This window comes from Neophocaena asiaeorientalis, unplaced genomic scaffold (genome assembly GCF_003031525.2).
Source record: "Neophocaena asiaeorientalis asiaeorientalis breed wild unplaced genomic scaffold, Neophocaena_asiaeorientalis_V1.1 scaffold106, whole genome shotgun sequence".
NCBI classification, from domain to species: Eukaryota; Metazoa; Chordata; class Mammalia; order Artiodactyla; family Phocoenidae; genus Neophocaena; species Neophocaena asiaeorientalis.
The window spans coordinates 2148460-2158705 of NW_020172597.1; the positions used below are offsets into that span (position 1 = coordinate 2148460).

Sequence of the window (10246 nt, forward strand, 5' to 3'; positions counted from 1 at the left end):
TCCTGCAGTCACTGAGCTTCAGCACCGAGAGCGTGGACAGCTCCAGGACTCACAGCTCAGGGATCTGATCTGCAAGAAGAGAACCTGGCAGGAGTCTCCCTCAAGGTTTCATTCAGAAACCATTCTGCAGTTGGAGATGGTTTGTGAGGAAGGAATTCTCTGTTGTGGGGTACTGTGTGTCTCTGAAGTAGCCTCTGTGTTGTGTCTCAGGCGTCCTGGTCCTGTCCTGGTACCCACCTGGCATGGCTGATGATAATGGGGAACCCTCAGATGACCTGGTGCCCGCCATTCTGGACACTGCCCATCAGTACAACATCCAGGTGAGTCTCCAAGAAGATGTCAAATGCTCTCTGGCTGATTCTGGAGATGTCCCCTCCTCCGCCCACAGGGATAGTGCCTCTACCAAAGTTCTTGGCGTTAGCCCAGGTATACAAATACGTAGCAAGTGTGGTGTTGGGGGTAGGGGTCTAATAAATAATGCCTATGTCACTTTTTTTTTTGAATTTTATTTTATTTTTTATAGAGCAGGTTCTTCTTAGTTATCTTTTTTTTTTGTGTGTGGTACGCGGGCCTCTCACTGTTGTGGCCTCTCCCGTCGCGGAGCACAGGCTCCAGACGCGCAGGCTCAGCGGCCATGGCTCACGGGCCCAGCTGCTCCACGGCATGTGGGGGTCTTCCCGGACCGGGGCACGAACCCGTGTCCCCTGCATCGGCAGGCGGACTCTCAACCACTGCGCCACCAGGGAAGCCCAGTTATCTATTTGATACATATTAGTGTATATATGTCAATCCCAATCTCCCAATTCATCCCACCACCACCACCCCGCCACTTTCCCCCCTTGGTGTCCATACGTTTGTTCTCTACATCTGTGTCTCTATTTCTGCCCTGCAAACCGGTTCATCTGTACCATTTCTCTAGGTGCCTATGTCACTCATTTTTTGAGTTCTGAAAAAAATTTTTGGGAAAAATATAGGATAAATGGGAGACTAAATTAATATCACGGTGATAGAGGTTAGGTTGGAGACCCTGATCCTGGAGAGAGGGCAGGCAAGGGCCAAATAGGCCCACAGACTGAACTCCAGCCTCAACTCCCTAGGGGGAGGCAGTGCTGGGCCTCAAGGAGTAAAGCACAACACGTGCTCTCATCAGGCAGGCTCTTTCAAGAGGAAGGATGGAGCTGGCCAGTTACTTTTACCAATCAAGTAAGTCACTGCCCTTACCTGTGTGTGGCAAAAGAAGAAAAACGATGAAAACGAGCCCCACTGCTGTTCCTGAGCCCATCACTGGCACATTAAACAGATCATGGCACGTTTTCCTATGGACACGTCTTCCCACAGTTTCAGGCAGCTAGTGCCAACCACTGGGAGCTGGCCCATAAGTTGAAACCTATTGGCCAGCCTGCAACAGCCCATCAGAATGATTCCCAGAGGCCCTGCTGTGGGAGGTGGGAAAACTCACCCCTGTTTTTCGGGCCCTGAGGGCAGTGGTTGCTTTTATTTACACTGTGCCCGTGACTGCCAGGCCTCTCCTGAACTCAGCCTCTTCTCCAACCCGTAGTTGAAGCACGAGCCTTATGGCTTGTGGCCTCTGGACAGATACTCACCTGACCAATATCTCCTGTTTGTGGCAGGTGGCCTTCCACATCCAACCCTACAAGGGCCGAGATGACATCACTCTGCATGACAACATCAAGTATATCATTGACACGTAAGGCTGCTCTGGGACCTGGATTTTGGTGGGGATCTAAATGGGGGTAGGGCTAGAAGGCTTGGAGGCGCAGGTCAAGAGACAAAAGGGCAGAATGCCCGTGTCCCCAGCATCTAAAAAGAGTAAAAGAGTACTGGGCTTGGAGACGGCAACCTGGGTTTGAATCCTGGTTCTGCGGCCTCCATTCTGTGATCAGAGACTGGCAGTCCTCTTAACCTTTGAGTCTTGTGGCAGTTAACAGGAGCTAATATACGTGGAAAGTGGCTTGCAAATGGCTTGCATATATCATTCATTCGAGAAGTATTTATTGAGTGCCTTCAGGTGTCGAGGCACCGTCTGTCCTACGTCCCAGTTGTACAGCAGTGGGTAGGGCTACCAAAGTTTACATGCTCGGGCGGGTGTGCAGTGAGCAGATAGTGGTTATAGATGACAGATCAAATGGCGATCCATACTATGAAGAAGTAATAAGAGAATAAAGCAGGGTGTTAAGAGTGTGCCCAAGAAACAACTTCAGAATGGGTGGTCCAGTGAGCTTCTCTGAGGTGACATGTAAGCCAGCGCCTAAAGGAAGAGTCAGCTCTGCAGAGATCTGGGGCAGGCAGAAAACTCCAGGCAGAGGGCTGTCAGATCCAAAGGCCGTCTGATGGGACAAGCTTGACGGAAGCCAGTGTAGCCGGAGTGAAGCGACAGACGGGGTAATAGCAGGAATGGCGGTGGGCAGGGCCAGATCAAGTAGGTGGGGCCTTGCTGGTCTCAGTAAGGAGCAGTCAGATCTGATTTATGCTTTAAAAAGAGACTGGGTTATAGGGAGGTGGAAGTGGGAGCCTGGAGACCAGTTAGGTGGCTGTCGGTGCAGTCCAGATAGAAGATGGTGGTGGCTCGGCCTGGGGCAGGGAAGTGAGGCTTAAACAGAGGAATGACAAGGCTCGGATTAGAGGCATGACGAGTCCAACTGTGGAGTCCAACTGGATTCAAAATCGTGCTTGGACATCAGGAAAGATCTCACTCGTGGCCAGCCCTCCGGCTGTGCTGGCTTCTTTTCTCCTAGGCTGCTGGCTCAGCCTTTTCTTCCTCCTGCTCCTCAGGTATGGCTCCCATGGTGCATTTTACCGCTATAAGAACAGCATGGGTAAGAGCCTCCCACTCTTTTATATCTATGACTCCTACCTGACATCCCCTGAGGCCTGGGCCCACCTCCTGACACCGAACGGGCCCCACTCAATCCGCAACACCCCCTACGATGGGGTCTTCATAGCGCTGCTGGTGGAGGAGGGCCACACCCATGACATCCTGGCCGCCGGATTTGATGGCATGTACACCTACTTTGCCTCCAATGGTTTCTCCTTCGGCTCCTCCCATCAGAACTGGAAAGCTGTGAAGAACTTTTGCGATGCCAACAACCTCATGTTCATTCCCAGCGTGGGGCCCGGCTACATTGACACCAGCATCCGGCCCTGGAACAACCACAGTACGCGGAACAGGGTCAACGGCAAGTACTATGAGACGGCCCTGCAGGCAGCCCTGACCGTGAGGCCCGAGATCGTCTCCATCACCTCCTTCAACGAGTGGCACGAGGGCACCCAGATTGAGAAGGCCATTCCCAAGAAGACGCCGACTCGGCTGTATCTGGACTACCTGCCTCACCAGCCCAGCCTGTACCTAGAGCTGACGCGCCGCTGGGCGGAGCACTTCATCAAGGAGAAGGAGCAGTGGCTGATGTGAGGGGCCTGCAGGCAGGGGCGGGAGGTGCTGACGTCCCAGCCTCACTGGAAGATGTCACCACGTGGGGCTCGGCTGAGGTTGTGGGCACTCGCTCCCAAGTCAGCGGCTGAGTGCTTCTGAGGTAGGTGGGTGCCGGAGTGCCCTGCAGGGACAGGAAACTAGGTGGTGTTCCAGAGAGGGAACCCCAGGGGCTGGCCGGTGGCTGGGCTTAGCCCAAGGCAGCTCCACATCCTCAGTCAGAACACTTTAAGACAAGCCCTTCTAGCTTGGAACTCAGCTGGTTCGTGTTCTGGAGTCGCCAAGTCACTGGTCTTAGAAGGGTGTCAGGGCTCTGGGCTAGCATGCACCCTGCTCTCTGCCAACCTGCGTCCTCTCCAGGCCTCCTTCCCACGTCATCTGTCTTCCCCAAGTTAGGGAACCACATTTAAGACTTTCTAAAAGGGAACATTCTCAGTTTAAGCTCTTCCCAGTAGATTCCCGAACCCAGTTATCAGGAAATAATCCTGAGCATTCACACATTCATTCAACACATACTCTGCGAGCACCTTACCGCGTGCCAGGTGCTGGGGGAAAACTTGACCAGGAATGGCTCCTGTCTTCCGAAGCTTACAGGAGCCTGTTTTCCTAATTTGGTGTGGCCTTGTAGCTAGTGCCTAAGCACAGCTATAAGTTTTTCCTTTTTGCTGTTTTGCCCAGTGCTGGGAGTTCAGTTCTTTTTCCTCGAAAATACCTCTGCGCTCCAGAGCCTCCGTTTTCCTAGGTAAACATTTAGCTCCAGGGGGAGGACTAGGACACCCCCCTCCCTTTAGCTGCCTGAACTGAATGAGGCCCACTCACTAGAGCCATTTTCAGTGCGACTGTGATTTGTATTAAAAATGACTTGTTGTTCCTATTCTCAAATCAGCTTTCCTTTTGATCCCTTCAGGACCACAAACTCTTAACTCCTCAGATTCTGTGACAAATTGACACATGGGATGGGCTGGCTACAGTGTTAGCACAACGAAGAGTCGAGTTTGCTTAAGAAATGAGTTTCAACAAGATTTCTAGAGGGAATATTTAACAAACCAGTGCTTATTTACAAATAAACAAATATGCTAATTGCAGGGACCCTCAAAGCAGGCCCTGGGATACCCTCTTGGCAAAATTCTTAGGATCTACTTGAAAATATGTGCATTGGAAACGACAGTATTAAGAAGTTTATGGGCTCAGACTGAATCCTAGTTCTGAGAACTGGGGTGTGAGGGGAGAGGGGAGGACGTGAGCCCTACTGGTCACAAGGACTCCCAGCTCTAGTTAGGTTAACAGGTACTAAATCCCACCAACGGATGGGGCAGGCCTGGTCCCCTTGCTGTGACTCAGTTGAGGAAACCAAGGCAGGCAGGGACAGGTGAAAAGGGCTAGATGATGACCTGGAATAATTTACAAGGGAGTGACACTGAGGCTTCAGTTCACATATGCATATTTTTAAAAGTAGTAAAAGTATGGCCAGACCTGGGGGGCAGGGGCAGTAATTCTCACACACTGCTGATGGCAATGCAACTTGATTCAGTTCTTTTGAAGGCTAACCTCTATCAAGAGCCAAGAAAATGGCCATACACTTGGACCCAGTAATCCTACCCCAAGGAAATAATTCAAAAGAAGGAAAATAAAACCTTCACAAAGATGTTTAACAGCATTTTTTCTATTAAAGAAAAAACAAAGTTCAAATGCCCAACAGTAAGTATGTTTTTAACACTTGTATACATATGAATAAAGATAAAGGCTGCTGAGTAGACACTGCATTTAAATAAAGGTGTTGCAGGTATAATTCATTATAATTTGTATTACGAATAAATAAGAAAAAAGTGGCTGGACAGGACAGTAGAGATTTATTTTCCAATATTCCTTAATTTGGACCCCACCCCCAACCCCTGTGCCAGCTGAGCTTACTTCCCACCATTAGACCAAAATGGTGACTCTCCGCCAGGCAATTACAGCAAAGAACCAGCCCCCTGGTTCAGAGGAAGCAGTGTTTGGTCGATGGCTCTACAGTTTTTATTTTTATCCCAAACTGGTTCCAGCTTCAGAAGCATAAAACTCATGCACTTGGTCACTTGAGACTTTTGAAAAGCACCAACCAATGTGTTAGTTGATTTGGACCTTAAGTGCCACTACCCACCAGAGAAGCTCTCACTAGATTCCAAATCTGTTATTTATTTTTCAAAGATCAAAAAAAGAAAAAACTTATCAGAACAAGGCCATCCTCGGAATACTCTTAAAACCTCTATTCAGCTTTTGGCTCATATATGAAATTATAAATAAATATAACCTCCCCAACCAGGTGTGAGGCTTAGCCAGCAGCTTCTGAGGCCTGGTCTGTAGTGTTCAGAAAGAAACTTTGCCTTAAAAGGTCAGACTAGTAACACTGTAGCCCCAGCGGCCTCTGCCAATGAGGCCTTGCCAGCCACCAGCAGTCGGACACATAGTGTCCAGCACCAGTCCTTGGGCCCTCCCTCCTCCGGAGTTTCACAAGCAGGATCCACGTAAGGGGAGCAGCCCATACTTCTGGAGGATGGCCGAAGTACTTTCTAGGGCACTGGGGAGGAAATGGAGGACAGTTAGGGTTTGACTTCTCAAAGCCCCGAGCCCACCAGATTCTGGAGATCAGGGACCTCTAAACTCTTCGATCATACTATGCTCTGTTCATCAAACCCTTGATGAATCCTTTTGAATCCTGAAAAAGCCAGCGAACACTAGCAAACTGAGTTCCACTCCACCCACCACATCTCCAAACCTGCCCGCTCCCCTCAGGGCAAGACAGGAGTGACCACCTTTTTTTGTTTGCATCTCCCAACCTCCCTCAAATCCTATCCCTGTGCCACAGCAAAGAGACTCACCAACCCGGACGAATGATGCCAAACTCTCCAGGCACAGACAAGTCAACCACAGTTGAGCCTAGTCGACACTCAGGGCTCTGGTCGTCCCCAATTGGTCCCCCATCAATGACCAAGGACAAGCGAGGCCAGAGGTCCTGAAATTCCTGAGAAGAGGGAGAGGAAGAGCATGGACACCACCTCTGGCATCTGCAATGATGTCATACCGCACACAGGGCACCTAAGACAGAGATCACACAGCTCTAAACCAGCAGGCATCTTCCTCTAAGCAGGGTAAGGAACCTCATTTAAACTCTGGATCAGGGCAGGAGAGATGGGGGGGACTCTGCAACTGCAGGCCATTGGCACTCAATCCTTGGGCTATGGAAAGGAGTTCCCCCTCAGAACTGTGGCCTGAATTGTTACCTGAGCCAGAGCACCACTCTCCACCCTCACCCCACATGAAGGCACTGCAGTGGCAGTTAGGCCTGGGAATTTGCGATGGGGGATCATAAACACCAGTTACTGTGCTGGATAGGTAAGCTGCTTGCCAAAAAGGTAAGAATCCCCATCACCAATGCCTAAGATATAGCCACCAGGATCAAGTAAAGCCTGAGAATAAGAAGGGGTGCTGGGATCTCACTTTCCAAAGCCCCTGAACCCACTCTCTACGTCTGGGCATGGAAACACTTTACTATGAAAGTAAAATCACTTTGCTATGGTCTGCATTTAAGACCAGAAAGGAGAAAAGAAGTATGCTCAGTCAAATTTCCTTGTGTCCTCATTTGTTCTAAGCTACTCAGCCGAGACAGGATTAGGACGATCCTTCCTGTCTTTTTTTTTTTTTTTTTGGCCACACTGTGCGGCTTCCAGGATCTTAGTTCCCCAACTAGGGATTGAACCTGGGCCCTCAGCAATGAAAGCGCGGAATCCTAACCACTGGATGGCCAGGGAATTCCCGTGGGTGATCCCTTCTTTGACCTGGCTTGTGACAGAGGTAAGAGAACAGGACCAGGAGTCCCTGGGATAAGTGATTTAACTTTTCAGAGTCTTAACTTTCTTTACAGTAAGTTGTAAAGATTTATCACCCAACTGTATTCTCCAACGACTGCTATCCCAACAGAATGAGAAAAACATGTACTTATGATGTCTCTTACTGTTAAAAAGACAGCAGGAAAACAACACCAATTCTCCCCCTCGCCTCTCAAACTTTAAAATAAACCTTTTCCGAGATCATTCTGTATTCCCCCACCCCGGCCACCTAGGCAGACTTCCCACCAGCAGACCAAAAGGGCAGCTCCCCTGCCAGGCAATTCCAGTGAACCATCAGCCCCTCTGGTTCAGAGGAAACTGTGGCCTGGTGACATTTCCGGGGGGAGGACTGGGTAACTCACCTCAACATTCAGAGAGCTGGTCTGGGAGCTGAGGTTGGCGCTGGTGAGCGCAAGCGGTCCCCCAAACACCTGGGCCAAGTCCTGCATGAAGGCGTGGTCAGGAATCCGGATGCCTACAAGCTATGAGGCAAAGAGAAAGGGGATCATCAGGAAGGTTGAAGGGGTGGGAGATGGCTCTGGCCTGGATCCTAGCGAAAGCCAAACGGCAGAAGTCTGGGGACACAAGAGAAAATCTGACTCACAGGAGTGAAGGGGTTCAGGTCCTTGTTGAGCTCCTCCGAGCGTTCCATCACCAGGGTCACTGGTCCTGGCAGCAGGTCGTTCAGGAGCCCCTCAGGTACTCTCACACGGCAGTACCTGGGAAACAGAGGGGACACAAATCCAACCAAATGAAAGGCACCGCTGGTCCTATTCCAGACTCTAGGCAGACTTAGGAAAGGTGACCCGAGGGACTACAATGGGATCCGCCTGTCTTCCCTGTTCACCCCCAAGAGCTTGAGCAGAAAGCAGGGCTCCAGAGGACCGCCCTAGGCTTGGACCCGCAGGCTACAACAGCTGCACCGCTTTCACGCTCCACGTTTTACTTTCTTCAAAGCACTCCCTACTAACTTAAGCTACCGTGGTCCCCCCCTTTTCTCTTAAACCGTGGGCGTGCCCACCCCCCGCCCATTATCACAAAAACGCCAGAAGAATAGGGACCCCGCCTGCCTCGTTCATCGCTGCGCCCCCCATCTCGTTCAAGGCCTGGCAGACGCTAAGCGCTCCATACACGTTTCCAGTTCCGGATTCCCGGGTGAGCCTGGACAAGCCCCTCCCGCTCTCCGCGCCTCAGTCTCCCAAGCCTGTCACCGGAAACCCCTCCCGCGGTGCCGCCCCCAACAGGGCCGGGTCGGGGCGTCCTCACCTGTAGACGTCGGCCACGCGGCCCAGGCACACGGCCAGCGGCTTGGTCTCGCTGCGGCCCTTGACGCGGTACACGACGCCCAGTGCCTCCGAGCAGCTCGCCGAGCAGGCCAGGCCGTACAGCGTATCGGTGGGGACGGCCACCACGGCGCCGGCGCGCAACTCCGGGCGGAGCCCGCCGGCCCCTCGCTCAACCCTATGCTGGCAGCCACCGCGGCCCTCAGCCCCGTGCACGGACCCGCCGGAGACATCCGCCCAGGCCTGCTTCCGGGAGGAAGTGACGCGCCCAGTCATCTTCCGGTCTGGGAGGCTCCGCCCCACCACCGTGCTGGGCAACTTAAAGGGACCGCGACCCCCAGGAGGATTGAAGGAGACCGGTGGGGACGGGGCGGGGCGCAGCTTTGCGGAGCCTTAGCGCAGGGCTGGGGAGGGGGGGCGGCCGAAAGGGGGGCGGTGGTCGGGCCGCGCAGGCGGAGATGGAATGGGGCCCGGGCTCAGACTGGTCACGGGGGTGAGAGGGGGCCCGTTGGGGCGGGGGGAAAGGGGCTCTGACCCCGCGCAAGCGCCGGCCCTGACCGTCTGTCTCGCTCTCTCCCGGGCAGGGAGGCTGCCGGCGTGGACCGTGGGAAGGCGGGGCTGGGGCTCGGCGGGAGGCCACCCCCGCAGCCGCCCCGGGATGAGCGCGCCCAGCAGCTGCTGGATGCGGTGGAGCAGCGGCAGCGGCAGCTCCTGGACACCATCGCCGCCTGCGAGGAGATGCTGCGGCAGCTGGGCCGCCGGCGCCCGGAGCCGGCTGGTGGCGGGGTCAGTGCCCACCCCGGGCTGGGCCTGGGAGGTGGGGACTGCCCACTGGCCGCACTTGCTAAGTTCTGGCTTCCCCTGGAGGGTGGAAGAGTGTCCCCACCGCTTTATCCCCCACTGCCTTTCAGTTGGGCGAGAGGCTTTGAAAAAGTTAAGTGCTATCCAGATGCCAAGTGGCCATCTCTTGCAGGGCCTAATCGAAGGCCTTTCCTCCCAGCCTCACTTTTTTTTTCTTTCTTCTGTTCCAATCAGAACGTCTCAGCCAAACCTGGAGCACCCTCCCAGACAGCTGTCTCCGCCAGAGGTGGCTTTCCAAAGGATGCCGGCGATGGAGCTATGGAGCCCTGACCATCCCCGAGCCGGGCGCCCTGACTTCTCTCCCTCCCCAGGGCTGGTAGCTGGACTGTGAACAACTCCCTTTCAATAAAGGGGCCAGTCTTCACTGGCAGTGGCTGGTACTTGGCTCTCAGCCGGGGTGGCAGCTCTGCTAGCAGCTGGGTTCACTCCCACTTCATCCTGGCTGAAGGCAGTGCTGAGCTCTGAAATGTAGCCAACGAATACCGTCTGATTACCCAGATTTGGGCAGACCAGCAGTGCTCGCCAGAGTGGTTTGGCCTGCTTTGGGGGATCCAGGTCGTGTTACATGTCCATTTCATGCTTTGGGGGCTCCTAGCCCCACAGAACACTTTTAGCAGAGCCTTGATTAAAAGGAAACCTGCAGACTCTCCTGGTGACCGACCTTTCCTTTCTGTCCCCTCTCTAAAACTCTGATGGCTGGGGAGGGGTGAAGTGGTTGAAAATTGTCAACCATGGGTAGGGTTGGGAAGAAATGCCACAGATACTACCAGATTTAAATAAGCATTTAA

At 53.1% G+C, this 10246-nt stretch overlaps 2 protein-coding genes across 3 annotated transcripts; both read left to right on the forward strand.

Annotated features, from left to right (window-relative positions):
- The first annotated feature begins 249 nt into the window (after positions 1–249).
- Positions 250–5924, forward strand: MANEAL (mannosidase endo-alpha like). The gene is made up of 2 exons (XM_024738901.1): positions 250–320; positions 2794–5924. Exons 1-2 carry the CDS (start codon positions 250–252, stop codon positions 3428–3430), a joined length of 708 nt encoding a protein of 235 aa, XP_024594669.1. The 3' UTR covers positions 3431–5924.
- A 2838-nt stretch (positions 5925–8762) lies between these two features.
- Positions 8763–10107, forward strand: CUNH1orf122 (chromosome unknown C1orf122 homolog). Of its 2 annotated transcripts, none has more exons than XM_024738898.1 (3): positions 8763–8956; positions 9182–9383; positions 9633–10107. In XM_024738898.1, exons 1-3 carry the CDS (start codon positions 8778–8780, stop codon positions 9726–9728), a joined length of 477 nt encoding a protein of 158 aa, XP_024594666.1. In that variant the 5' UTR covers positions 8763–8777; the 3' UTR covers positions 9729–10107. The 2 variants fall into 2 exon arrangements, with proteins under 2 accessions (XP_024594666.1, XP_024594667.1); XM_024738899.1 differs by having other exon boundaries at positions 8955–9090.
- The last annotated feature ends 139 nt before the right edge of the window (positions 10108–10246 follow it).